Genomic DNA, 13,821 nt, shown 5'->3' with positions numbered 1-13,821 from the left:
GCGGTGACCGAGGCCCTGCTGGCCCCTGGCGCCGTGCCCGGGGTGACATTGTCATTGTCATTGTCATTGTCCCTGTCCCCAGTGGTGACCGAGGCCCTGCTGGCCCCTGGCACCGTGCCTGGGGGTGTCCCTGTCCCCAAGGGTGACATTGTCATTGTCATTGTCCCCAGCGGTGACCGAGGCCCTGCTGGCCCCTGGCACCGTGCCTGGGGGTGTCATTGTCATTGTCATTGTCATTGTCATTGTCCCCAGCGGTGACCGAGGCCCTGCTGGCCCCTGGCACCGTGCCTGGGGGTGTCCCTGTCCCCAAGGGTGACATTGTCATTGTCATTGTCCCCAGCGGTGACCGAGGCCCTGCTGGCCCCTGGCACCGTGCCTGGGGGTGTCATTGTCCCCAGGGGTGACATTGTCATTGTCATTGTCCCTGTCATTGTCATTGTCCCTGTCCCTGTCCCCAGCGGTGACCGAGGCCCTGCTGGCCCCTGGCGCCGTGCCCGGGGGTGACATTGTCATTGTCATTGTCCCTGTCATTGTCATTGTCCCTGTCCCTGTCCCCAGCGGTGACCGAGGCCCTGCTGGCCCCTGGCACCGTGCCTGGGGGTGTCATTGTCCCCAGGGGTGACATTGTCATTGTCATTGTCCCCAGCGGTGACCGAGGCCCTGCTGGCCCCTGGCGCCGTGCCTGGGGTGTCATTGTCCCCAAGGGTGACATTGTCATTGTCCCTGTCCCCAGCGGTGACCGAGGCCCTGCTGGCCCCTGGCGCCGTGCCCGGCTGCTCGGGCACGCGGAACCTGCGGGACAACCTGGCCGACCTGCGGGCGCAGGTGGCGGCGAACCAGAAGGGGATCGGGCTGGTGCGGGAGCTGATCGGGCAGCACGGGCTGGAGGCCGTGCAGGCCTACATGGGGCACGTGCAGGTCAGACCCTAAAAACCCCAAATACACCCCAAAAATACCCTAAAAACCCCAAATCCTCCCCAAATCCCCAAATGCCCCCCAAACCCCCAAATCCTCCCCAAATCCCCAGTGCCCTGTGCCCCGGGCTGGAGGCTGTGCAGGCCTACATGGGGCACGTGCAGGTCAGACCCTAAAAACCCCAAATACACCCCAAATATACCATAAAACCACCAAAAACCCCAAATCCTCCCCAAAACCCCAAATCCCCTGTCCCCTGTGCCCCGGGCTGGAGGCTGTGCAGGCCTACATGGGGCACGTGCAGGTCAGCCCCAAAAATACCCCAAATACACCCCAAATACACCCCAAAACAGCTGAGAGCCCCCAAAACCACCCTAAACCCCCACATCCCCCCAAAACCCTGAACACACCCCAAATCAAACAGCTGAGAGACCCCAAGAACCCCAAAAATCCCAAATACACCTGAGAGAGCCCAAAACTGCCCCGGGAACCCTGAAATGCCCCCGTGACCCCGTGTGACCCCCGTGTGACCCCGTAACCCCCGTGTGACCCCCGTGACCCCGTGTGACCCCGTGTGACCCCTGTGTGACCCCTGTATGACCCCGTGACCCCGTGTGGCCCAGGCGAACGCGGAGCGCGCGGTGCGGGACACGCTGCGGGCCGTGGCCGCGCTGTGACCCCCGTGTGACCCCGTGTGACCCCTGTGTGACCCTGTGTGACCCCTGTATGACCCCGTGACCCCGTGTGGCCCAGGTGAACGCGGAGCGCGCGGTGCGGGACACGCTGCGGGCCGTGGCCGCGCTGTGACCCCTGTGTGACCCCGTGTGACCCCGTGTGACCCCGTGACCCCGTGTGACCCCCGTGTGACCCCTGTATGACCCCTGTATGACCCCGTGACCCCGTGTGGCCCAGGCGAACGCGGAGCGCGCGGTGCGGGACACGCTGCGGGCCGTGGCCGCGCGCTGGGGGACGGCGCTGGCGGCCGAGGACACGATGGACGATGGGACCCCGATCCGGCTGCGCGTGCGCCTGGAGCCCGCCACGGTGCGACACGGACACGGACACGGACACGGGACACGGACACGGACACGGACACGGGACACGGACACGGACACGGACACGGGGACACGGACATGGACACAGGACACAGACACGGACACAGACACGGGACACAGGACACGATGGACGATGGGACCCCGATCCGGCTGCGCGTGTGCCTGGAGTCCCCCACGGTGCGACACGGACACGGACACGGACACGGGACAGGGGCACGGACACGGGACACAGACACGGACATGGACACAGACACAGGACAGGGGCACGGGACAGGGGCATGGGACAGGGGCATGGGACAGGGGCAGGGACACGGGACACGGACACGGGACACGGACACGGGCATGGACATGGACACGGGACAGGGGCACGGGACAGGGACACGGGACATGGACACGGACACGGACACGGACATGGGACACGGACACGGGACAGGGGCATGGACACGGGACAGGGGCATGGACACAGGACATGGGACACAGGACGCAGGACACGGACACAGGACACGGACACGGGACACGGACACGGACATGGACATGGGACATGGGACACGGGGACAGAGGGGACACGGGACATGGGTTTTGGGGTCCCCCTGGTCCCTGGGTAGGTTTTGGGGTCCCTGTGGGCTCCGGGCGGGTTTTGGGGTCCCTGGGCGGGTTTTGGGGTCCCCCCCAGGCTCCGGGCGGGTTTTGGGGTCCCTGGGCGGGTTTTGGGGTCCCTGTGGGCTCTGGGCGGGTTTTGGGGTCCCTGGGCGGTTTTTGGGGTCCCTGTGGGCTCTGGGCGGGTTTTGGGGTCCCTGGGGGCTCCGGGCGGGTTTTGGGGTCCCTGGGCAGGTTTTGGGGTCACTCCCTGGTCCCTGGGCGGGTGTTGGGGTCCCTGTGGGCTCCGGGCGGGTTTTGGGGTGCAGCGTCCCCCCCGCCCCCCCAGGGCAGCGCCGTGTTCGATTTTGGGGGGACGGGCCCCGAGGTGCTGGGGAACTGCAACGCGCCCCGAGCCATCACCCTGTCGGCGCTGATCTACTGCCTGCGCTGCCTGGTGGGGCACGACATCCCCCTCAACCAGGTGAGACCCCAAAAAACACCAAACACACCCCAAAAAATACCAAACACACCCCAAAAAATACCGAACACACCCAAAAACCCCAAACACACCCCAAAAACCTCAAACCCCAAACCCCAAACCCCGTCAGTGCTGATCCACTGCCTGCGCTGCCTGGTGGGGCACGACATGCCCCTCAACCAGGTGAGACCCCAAAAAATACCAAACACACCCCAAAAAATACCAAACACACCCCAAAAAATACCAAACACACCCCAAAAAATACCGAACACACCCAAAAACCCCAAACCCACCCAAAAACCCCAAACCCCAAACCCCGTCAGTGCTGATCTACTGCCTGCGCTGCCTGGTGGGGCACGACATCCCCCTCAACCAGGTGAGACCCCAAAAAATACCGAACACACCCCAAAAAATACCAAACACACCCAAAAAATACCGAACACACCCCAAAAAATACCAAACACCCCAAAAACCCCAAACCCACCCAAAAACCCCAAACCAGGTGAGGCCCCAAATCCCTCCGACCTCCCCACCCTGGGGAGATCAGGTGGGCTCAGGGAGTGCCAGGTGTGTCCAGGTGTGCTCAGGTGTATCTCAGGTGTATCCCAGGTGTGCCCAGGTGTATCCCAGGTGTATCTCAGGTGTATCCCAGGTGTACCCAGGTGTATCCCAGCTGCACCCAGCTGTGCCCAGGTGTGCCCCCAGGTGTATCCCAGGTGTATCCCAGGTGCCCCCAGGTGTGCCCAGGTGTATCCCAGGTGTGCCCAGGTGTATCTCAGGTGTATCCCAGGTGTGCCCAGCTGTGTCCAGGTGTATCTCAGCTGTACCCAGGTGTACCCAGGTGTGCCCAGGTGTATCCCAGGTGTGCCCAGGTGTATCCCAGGTGTACCCAGGTGTATCTCAGGTGTACCCAGGTGTGCCCAGGTGTATCCCAGGTGTGCCCAGGTGTGCCCAGGTGTATCCCAGGTGTACCCAGGTGTATCTCAGGTGTGCCCAGGTGTGCCCAGGTGTATCCCAGGTGCCCCCAGGTGTATCCCAGGTGTATCCCAGGTGTGCCCAGGTGTGCCCAGGTGTATCCCAGGTGTATTCCAGGTGTATCCCAGGTGTGCCCAGGTGTATCCCAGGTGTATCCCAGGTGTATTCCAGGTGTATCCCAGCTGTGCCCAGGTGTGCCCAGGTGTATCCCAGGTGTATCCCAGGTGTGCCCAGGTGTGCCCAGGTATATCCCAGGTGCCCCCAGGTGTGCCCAGGTGTATCCCAGGTGCCCCCAGGTGTATCCCAGGTGTATCCCAGGTGCCCCCAGGTGTACCCAGGTGTATCCCAGGTGTATCTCAGGTGTGCCCAGGTGTATCCCAGGTGTGCCCAGGTGTATCCCAGGTGTATCCCAGGTGTATCCCAGGTGTGCCCAGGTGTATCCCAGGTGTACCCAGGTGTGCCCAGGTGTATCCCAGGTGCCCCCAGGTGTATCCCAGGTGTATCCCAGGTGTACCCAGGTGTATCTCAGGTGTGCCCAGGTGTGCCCAGGTGTATCCCAGGTGCCCCCAGGTGTGCCCAGGTGTATCCCAGGTGTGCCCAGGTGTATCTCAGGTGTATCCCAGGTGTGCCCAGCTGTGTCCAGGTGTATCTCAGCTGTACCCAGGTGTACCCAGGTGTGCCCAGGTGTATCCCAGGTGTGCCCAGGTGTATCCCAGGTGTACCCAGGTGTATCTCAGGTGTACCCAGGTGTGCCCAGGTGTATCCCAGGTGTGCCCAGGTGTGCCCAGGTGTATCCCAGGTGTACCCAGGTGTATCTCAGGTGTGCCCAGGTGTGCCCAGGTGTATCCCAGGTGCCCCCAGGTGTATCCCAGGTGTATCCCAGGTGTGCCCAGGTGTGCCCAGGTGTATCCCAGGTGTATTCCAGGTGTATCCCAGGTGTGCCCAGGTGTATCCCAGGTGTATCCCAGGTGTATTCCAGGTGTATCCCAGCTGTGCCCAGGTGTGCCCAGGTGTATCCCAGGTGTATCCCAGGTGTGCCCAGGTGTGCCCAGGTATATCCCAGGTGCCCCCAGGTGTGCCCAGGTGTATCCCAGGTGCCCCCAGGTGTATCCCAGGTGTATCCCAGGTGCCCCCAGGTGTACCCAGGTGTATCCCAGGTGTATCTCAGGTGTGCCCAGGTGTATCCCAGGTGTGCCCAGGTGTATCCCAGGTGTATCCCAGGTGTATCCCAGGTGTGCCCAGGTGTATCCCAGGTGTACCCAGGTGTACCCAGGTGTGCCCAGGTGTATCCCAGGTGTACCCAGGTGTGCCCAGGTGTATCCCAGGTGTATCCCAGGTGTATCCCAGGTGTACCCAGGTGTGCCCAGGTGTATCCCAGGTGTGCCCAGGTGTATCCCAGGTGTATCCCAGGTGTACCCAGGTGTGCCCAGGTGTACCCAGGTGTATCCCAGGTGTATCCCAGGTGTATCCCAGGTGTGCCCAGGTGTATCCCAGGTGTATCCCAGGTGTATTCCAGGTGTATCCCAGCTGTGCCCAGGTGTGCCCAGGTGTATCCCAGGTGTATCCCAGGTGTGCCCAGGTGTGCCCAGGTATATCCCAGGTGCCCCCAGGTGTGCCCAGGTGTATCCCAGGTGCCCCCAGGTGTATCCCAGGTGTATCCCAGGTGCCCCCAGGTGTGCCCAGGTGTGCCCAGGTGTACCCAGGTGTGCCCAGGTGTACCCAGGTGTGCCCAGGTGTATCTCAGGTGTATCTCAGGTGTGTCTCTCCCCCAGGGCTGCCTGGCCCCCGTCCAGGTGCGGATCCCCCCCGGCTCCATCCTGGACCCCTCCCCCGAGGCCGCGGTGGTGGGCGGGAACGTGCTGACGTCACAGCGCGTGGTGGACGTGGTGCTGCGCGCGTTCGGCGCATGCGCGGCCTCCCAGGTGGGGGCGGGGCCAAGGGCGGGGGCGGGGCCGGGGAGGGGAGGGGAGGGACCAGGGGAGGGGAGGGGAGGGTTTGGGGGATTTGGGGGATTTGGGGTCGGATTTGGGGTGCCAATGTCCCTGTCCCAGGGCTGCAAGAACAGCGGGGCTTGGGGTCGGATTTGGGTTTATTTGGGGTCAGATTTGGGGTCGGATTTGGGGTACATTTGGGGTGTATTTGGGATATATTTGGGGTCAGTTTTGGGATATATTTGGGATATATTTGGGGTCAGTTTTGGGATATGTTTGGAGTACATTTGGGGTACATTTGGGGTGCATTTGGGGTACATTTGGGGTGCATTTGGGGTACATTTGGGGTGTATTTGGGATATATTTGGGGTCAGTTTTGGGATATATTTGGGGTGACACTGCCCGTCCCCAGGGCTGCATGAACAACGGGGTTTGGGGTACATTTAGGGTATATTTGGGGTTCGATTTGGGGTCAGATTTGGGGTACATTTGGGGTATATTTGGGGTATATTTTGGGTAAGTTTTGGGGTATATTTGGGGTACATTTGGGGCACATTTGGGGTACATCTGGGGTACATCTGGGGTACATCTGGGGTATATTTGGGGTACATCTGGGGTACATTTGGGATGTATTTGGGGTACATTTGCGGTATATTTGGGGTACATCTGGGGTACATCTGGGGTACATCCGCGGTACATCTGGGTGCCAATGTCCATCCCCAGGGCTGCATGAACAACGTGACGTTCGGCTCGGCCCGGGGCGGGTACTACGAGACGGTGGCGGGGGGCGCGGGCGCCGGGCCGGGCTGGGCCGGGCGCAGCGGGGTCCACACGCACATGACCAACACCCGCATCACCGACCCCGAGATCCTCGAGCTCCGGTGGGTCTGGGGGGTCCCGGGGGGTCTGGGGTGTCCTGGGGGTCTGGGGGGTCCTGGGGGGTCCTGGGGGTCTGGGGGGTCCTGAGGGTCTGGGGGTCTGGGGGGTCCATGACCAACACCCGCATCACCGACCCCGAGATCCTCGAGCTCCGGTGGGCCTGGGGGGTCCCGGGGGGGTCTGGGGTGTCCTGGGGGTCTGGGGGGTCCCGGGGGGGGTCTGGGGTGTCCTGGGGGTCTGGGGGGTCCTGGGGGGTCCTGGGGGTCTGGGGGGTCCCGGGGGGTCTGGGGGGTCTGGGGGTCTGGGGGGTCTGGGGGGTCTGGGGGTCCTGGGGGTCTGGGGGGTCTGGGGGGTCTGGGGTTCCTGGGGGGTCCATGACCAACACCTGCATCACCGACCCCGAGATCCTTGAGCTCCGGTGGGTCTGGGGGGTCCCGGGGGCCTGGGGGTCTGGGGGTCTGGGGGGTCCTGGGGGTCTGGGGTTCCTGGGGGGTCCATGACCAACACCTGCATCACCGACCCCGAGATCCTCGAGCTCCGGTGGGTCTGGGTTTGGGGGGTCTCGGGTGGGATTTTGGGGGTCCTGACCCCCCTTTTCCCCTCCCAGGTACCCGGTGGTGCTGTGGGAGGTCAGGGCAGGTTTGGAGGGTCTCGGGTGGGATTTTGGGGGTCCTGACCCCCCTTTTCCCCTCCCAGGTACCCGGTGGTGCTGTGGGGGTCAGGGCAGGTTTGGGGGGTCTCGGGTGGGATTTTGGGGGTCCTGACCCCCGTTTTTCCCTCCCAGGTACCCGGTGGTGCTGTGAGGGGGTTGGGGGGTGTCAGGGTGATTTTGGGGTTCCTGACCCCCGTTTTTCCCTCCCAGGTACCCGGTGGTGCTGGGGGGGGATTTGGGGGGTCTCGGGTGGGATTTTGGGGGTCCTGACCCCCGTTTTTCCCTCCCAGGTACCCGGTGGTGCTGCGGCGCTTCGAGCTGCGGGCGGGCTCGGGGGGCGCGGGGCGGCACCGGGGGGGGGACGGGGTGGTCCGGGAGCTGCAGTTCCGGGCGCCCACCCAGCTCTCGGTGCTGAGCGAGCGCCGCGCCACGCGGCCCTACGGCATGGCGGGTGAGACCCCCAATCCCCAGAAATACCCCCCAAATCCCCCCAAATCCCACCAAAAAAAACCCCGCAAAATCCCCCAAAATTCCCACAAAATCCCCTGCAAAATCCCCCCAAAAATACCCCCCAAATCCCCCCAAATCCCACCAAAAAAACCCCGCAAAATCCCCCAAATTCCCACAAAATCCCCTGCAAAATCCCCCCAAAAATACCCCCCAAATCCCCCCAAATCCCATCAAAAAAAACCCCGCAAAATCCCCCAAAATTCCCACAAAATCCCTCTGAGCCACGCGGCCACGGCATGGCGGGTGAGACCCCCAAATCCCCAGAAATACCCTCCAAATCCCCCCAAATCACATCAAAAAAACCCCGCAAAATCCCCCAAAATTCCCACAAAATCCCCTGCAAAATCCCCCAAAAATACCCCCAAAATCCCCCAAAATCCCCCCAAAAATCCCCTGCAAAATTCCCCCAAATCCCACCAAAAATCTCTCACAAAATATCCTCAAAAATCCCCCACAAAATCTCCCAAAAATCCCCCACAAAAATTCCCCAAAAATCTCCCCAAAAATCTCCCCAAAAATCCCCTGCAAAATCCCAAAAATCCCCTGCAAAATTCCCCCCAAAATATCCTCAAAATTCCCCCACAAAATCTCCCCAAAATTCCCCCAAAATCCCTCTGACCCACACAGCTCTACGGCATGGCGGGTGAGACCCCAAAATCCCCCCAAAATACCCCCAAAATCTCCCAAAAAATCCCCCAAAATCCCTCTGAGCCACCCGGCCTTATGGCATGGTGGGTGAGACCCCAAAGTCCCCCCAAAATCCCCCCCAAAATCCCCCAAATTCCCCCCAAAATCCCCTGTGACCCCCTTAATTTCTCATCCCCCACCCAGATCCCCCAGATCCCCCCTTCAGTTCCCCCTGACCCCCTGACCCCCTGACCCCCTGACCCCCCTGACCCCCTGTGACCCCCTGACCCCCCCAGACCCCCCTGACCCCCTGACCCCCTGTGACCCCCTGACCCCCTGACCCATGACCCCCTGACCCCTGACCCCCTGACCCATGACCCCCTGACCCCTGACCCCCTGACCCCCTGACCCCCCAGACCCCCCTGACCCCCTCTGACCCCCTGACCCCCTGTGACCCCCTGACCCCCCTGACCCCCTGACCCATGACCCCCTGACCCCTGACCCCCTGACCCCCTGACCCCCCCTGACCCCCCTGACCCCCCTGACCCCCTGACCCCTGACCCCCTGTGACCCCCTGACCCCCTGACCCCTGACCCCCTGTGACCCCCTGACCCCCTGACCCCCTGACCCCTGACCCCTGACCCCCTGACCCCCTGACCCCCCAGACCCCCCTGACCCCCTCTGACCCCCTGACCCCCTGACCCCTGACCCCCTGTGACCCCCTGACCCCCTGACCCCCTGACCCCTGACCCCTGACCCCCTGACCCCCCCTGACCCCCCCTGACCCCCTGACCCCCCCGACCCCCTGACCCCCTGACCCCTGACCCCCTGACCCCCTGACCCCCTGACCTCCTGACCCCTGACCCCCTGACCCCTGACCCCCCCTGACCCCCCCTGACCCCCTGACCCCCTGTGACCCCCTGACCCCTGACCCCTGACCCCCTCTCCCCCAGGGGGTCTCCCGGGGGCCCCGGGGCTGAACCTGCTGCTGCGGCGGGACGGGCGCGTCATCAACCTGGGGGGCAAGAGCTCGGTCAGCGTGGAGCCGGGGGTGAGCCAAAACCCCCAAATCACCCCAAAACCAGCCCCAAAACCGCCCCGAAATCATCCCAAAAACCGCCCCAAAAACCACCCTAAAATCATCCAAAAACTGCCCCAAAATCCCCCCAAACCCCATCAACCTGGGGGGCAAGAGCTCGGTCAGCGTGGAGCCGGGGGTGAGCCAAAACCCCCAAATCACCCCAAAAACTGCCCTGAAACCGCCCCGAAATCATCCCAAAAACTGCCCTAAAAACTGCCCCAAAACCACCCCAAAACCGCCCCAAAAACTGCCCTGAAACTGCCCCAAAATCATCCCAAAAACCGCCCCAAAAACCGCCCCAAAATCATCCCAAAACCGCCCTGAAACCACCCCAAAACCAGCCCCAAAACCGCCCCAAAATCATCCCAAAACCCGCCCCAAAAACCAACCCAAAATCATCCCAAAAACTGCCCCAAAATCCCCCCAAACCCCATCAACCTGGGGGGCAAGAGCTCGGTCAGCGTGGAGCCGGGGGTGAGCCAAAATCCCAAAATCACCCCAAAAACTGCCCTGAAACTGCCCCGAAAGCACCCCAAAAAACGCCCCAAAACCGCCCCAAAATCATCCCAAAAACCACCCCAAAATCCCCCAAATCACCTCAAACCCCAAACCTCAAACCGCAACCCCAAACTGTCCCCAAACCTGACTCCAAACCCCAAACCCAACCCCAAACCCCAAACCCCAAACCCAACCCCAAACCCAACCCCAAACCCAACCCCAAACCCAACCCCAAACCCCAAACCCCACACCCCAAACCCCAAACCCCAAACCCGACCCCAAACCCAAACCCCAAACCCCAAACTCTAAACCCCAAACCCCAAACCCGACCCCAAACCCCAAACCCCAAACCCCAAACCCGACCCCAAACCCCACACCCCACACCCCAAACCCCAAACCCCAAACCCCAAACCCGACCCCAAACCCCAAACCCCAAACCCCAAATCCCAAACCCCACACCCCAAACCCCAAACCCCAAATCCCAAACCCCACACCCCAAACCCGACCCCAAACCCCAAACCCCACACCCCAAACCCGCCCCCCAACCTCTCTCCCCAGGACATTTTCCGCCTGCTGACCCCGGGCGGGGGCGGCTTCGGCCCCCCCGAGGATGGGGGTGACCCCCAGGGCCCCCCGGACCCCCCGGACCCCCAGGACCTGTGGGCGCCCCAGAACCGCCTGGAGCCCCAAAACCCCGGCAGCGCCCCGGGGCCCCCGGGCCCCCCGACCCCACAAACCTTCCTGGAGCGCGGCAGCGTCTTCGACTTCCGCCAGGCGCAGGAGGCCGTGTGACCCCAAATTACTGTGGGACCCCAAATTACTGTGGGACCCCAAACGGCTGTGGGGCAGCCCCAAATTACTGTGTGACCCCAAACCACTGTGACCCCAAACCCACCGTGTGACCCCAAATTACTGTGGGACCCCAAACCACTGTGACCCCAAACCCGCCGTGTGACCCCAAACCTGCTGTGGGGCAGCCCCAAATTACTGTGGGGCCCCAAATGGATGTGGGACCCCAAACCTGCTCTGTGACCCCAAATGGATGTGGGGCAGCCCCAAACCTTTTATGGGGCAGCCCCAAATTGATGTGTGACCCCAAACGGCTGTGGGGCAGCCCCAAATTACTGTGTGACCCCAAACCCACCGTGTGACCCCAAACCTGTTGTGGGGCAGCCCCAAACTGCTGTGTGACCCCAAACCCACCATGTGACCCCAAACAGCTGTGGGGCAGCCCCAAACCTGCTCTGTGACCCCAAATTGCTGTGTGACCCCAAACCCGCCGTGTGACCCCAAACCTGCTGTGTGACCCCAAACCTGTTGTGGGGCAGCCCCTGACCCCGCTATGGGGCAGCCCCAAACCCTGCTATGGGGCAGCCCCCCACCCACTCCGGCTATGCACACCCTCCATGGGGCAGCCCCCACCCTTCCATGGGGCAGCCCCCCTTTAGACACGCACAGTCCGTAGGGCAGCCCCAAACCCTGCTATGGGGCAGCCCCCTTCCCTGCTATGGGGCAGCCCCCACCCCTCCATGGGGCAGCCCCCCCCAGCTCAGCCCCTCCATGGGGGGCCCAGCTCCCCCCTTTGGGGGTCTCCCCCCAGTTCCCCCCCACTCCAATAAAGCTTCCTGTGCCCCCCAACTCCTGTCTGGTGTCTTGGGGAGGACCGGGACCCCCAGGGACCCCCCCCAGCCCCACGGAGCCCCCCAGGACTCTGCCCCACATATCTGGGGGGGGACACCGACCCCAAACTCTGGGAATGGGGGAACCCCCCTGTGCCATGGGGGCTGTGCCAGCCCCGCCAGAGAGAGGCTGGATCAATACCGGATCAATGCTGGATTAATGCCAGATCAATACCAGACCAATGCTGGGTCAGTGCCAGATCAATATTGGATCAATACCAGATCAGCAGTGGATCAATTCCAGACTATGGGTCAGTGCTGGATCAATGGTGGATCAATACTGGACCAATACCAGACCAATACTGGATCAATACAGAACCAATGCTGGATCAATTCCAGATCAATACTGGATCAATGCCGGATCAATGCCCAATCAATACCTGATCAATGCCAGGTGTTGCAGAAGGATTTGGACCCAGGGTTTGAGGTGAGGCCAGAGTGGGACCCCTGTGCCCCAATCCCCCGTTCCCATCCCCCGTTCCCATCCCCCGTTCCCATCCCCCATTCCCATCCCCCATTCCCATCCCCCATTCCCATCCCCTGTTCCCATCCCCCGTTCCCATCCCCCGTTCTCAATCCCCCATTGCCAATCCCCCATTCCCATCCCCTGTTCCCATCCCCCGTTCCCATCCCCCGTTCCTGATACCCCGTTCTCAATCCCCCATTCCCAATCCCCCATTCCTGATCCCGACTCTCCTGGGGCCACTCCCATCCCTGTTCTCATTCCCATTCCCAATCCCTTCCCGTTCCCAATCCCAACTCTCTCCTGGGGCCGTTCCCATTCCCATTCCCATTCCCATTCCCGATCACTTCCCATTCCCAGTCCTGACTCCCATTCCCGTTCCCATTCCCGTTCCCTCTCCCGTTCCCATTCCTGTTTTCATTCCCATTCCCGTTCCCATTTCCATTCCTGTTTCCACTCCTGTTCCCATTCCCGTTCCCATTCCTGTTTCCATTCCATTCCCGTTCCCATTTCCATTTCCATTCCCATTCCCATTCTCATTTCCATTCCTGTTTCCACTCCCGTTCCCATTCCTGTTCCCGTTCCCATTTCCATTCCCATTCCCATTTCCATTTCCATCCCCGTTCCCATTCCCATTCCCGTTCCCATTCCCGTTCCCATTCCCGTTCCCATTCCTGTTCCCGTTCCCATTCCCATTTCCATTCCCGTTCCCATTCCTATTTCCATTCCTGTTTCCACTCCCGTTCCCGTTCCCATTCCCGTTCCCGTTCCCGTTCCCATTCCCGTTCCCGTTCCCATTCCCGTTCCCATTCCCATTTCCATTCCCGTTCCCGTTCCCATTCCCGTTCCCGTTCCCTCTCCCGTTCCCATTCCCAGCTCACGGGGCAGGGTTGGGATCGATCCCAAACTCAGCCCACACCAGAGATTTCCAAAATTCCTTCATGAACTGAATCCCGACAGCAGAGCACCGGAGCAAAGCCCGGCCGATGCCAGAGCAGTGCCCAGTCAATGCCGGGCCAATGCCGGATCAATACAGATCAATGCTGGATCAATGCCGGATTAATGCCCAATCTATGCTGGACTGATACCTGATCAATGTTAGATCAATAGCAGGCTGATCCTGCTCTGATACCAGATCAATGCTGGATCCATGCTGCGCTGATACCTGATCAATGTCAGACCAAGAGCAGACTGATCCTGCTCTGATACCGGATCAATACTGGATCCATCCTTCACTGATACCTCATCAATGTCAGACCAAGAGCAGACTGATCCTGCTCTGATACCGGATCAATACTGGATCCATCCTTCACTGATACCTCATCAATGTCAGACCAAGAGCAGGCTGATCCTGCTCTGATACCGGATCAATGCTGGATCCATCCTGTGCTGATACCTGATCAATGTCAGATCAATAGCAGGCTGATCCTGCTCTGATACCGGATCAATGCTGGATCCATCATGCACTGATACTGTATCAATAATGCACCAATAGTGAT

The 13,821-nt window shown here is 61.4% G+C and overlaps 1 protein-coding gene across 1 annotated transcript in view; it reads left to right on the top strand.

The window, feature by feature from the left end:
* OPLAH (5-oxoprolinase, ATP-hydrolysing) overlaps nucleotides 1-11,569 on the top strand; it is a 33,550-nt gene extending 21,981 nt beyond the window's left edge. The window contains 9 exon segments of the mRNA XM_077781483.1: nucleotides 734-918; nucleotides 1,828-1,959; nucleotides 2,896-3,030; nucleotides 5,775-5,924; nucleotides 6,657-6,814; nucleotides 7,755-7,915; nucleotides 9,555-9,652; nucleotides 10,739-10,791; nucleotides 10,879-11,569. Coding sequence (XP_077637609.1) covers nucleotides 734-918; nucleotides 1,828-1,959; nucleotides 2,896-3,030; nucleotides 5,775-5,924; nucleotides 6,657-6,814; nucleotides 7,755-7,915; nucleotides 9,555-9,652; nucleotides 10,739-10,791; nucleotides 10,879-10,972 — 1,166 coding nt within the window. The 3' untranslated portion in view covers nucleotides 10,973-11,569.
* The last annotated feature ends 2,252 nt before the right edge of the window (nucleotides 11,570-13,821 follow it).

This window comes from Lonchura striata, chromosome 1 (assembly GCF_046129695.1).
Source record: "Lonchura striata isolate bLonStr1 chromosome 1, bLonStr1.mat, whole genome shotgun sequence".
In the NCBI taxonomy this organism is placed as follows: Eukaryota; Metazoa; Chordata; class Aves; order Passeriformes; family Estrildidae; genus Lonchura; species Lonchura striata.
This window is presented reverse-complemented; position numbering and strand designations above follow the sequence as displayed.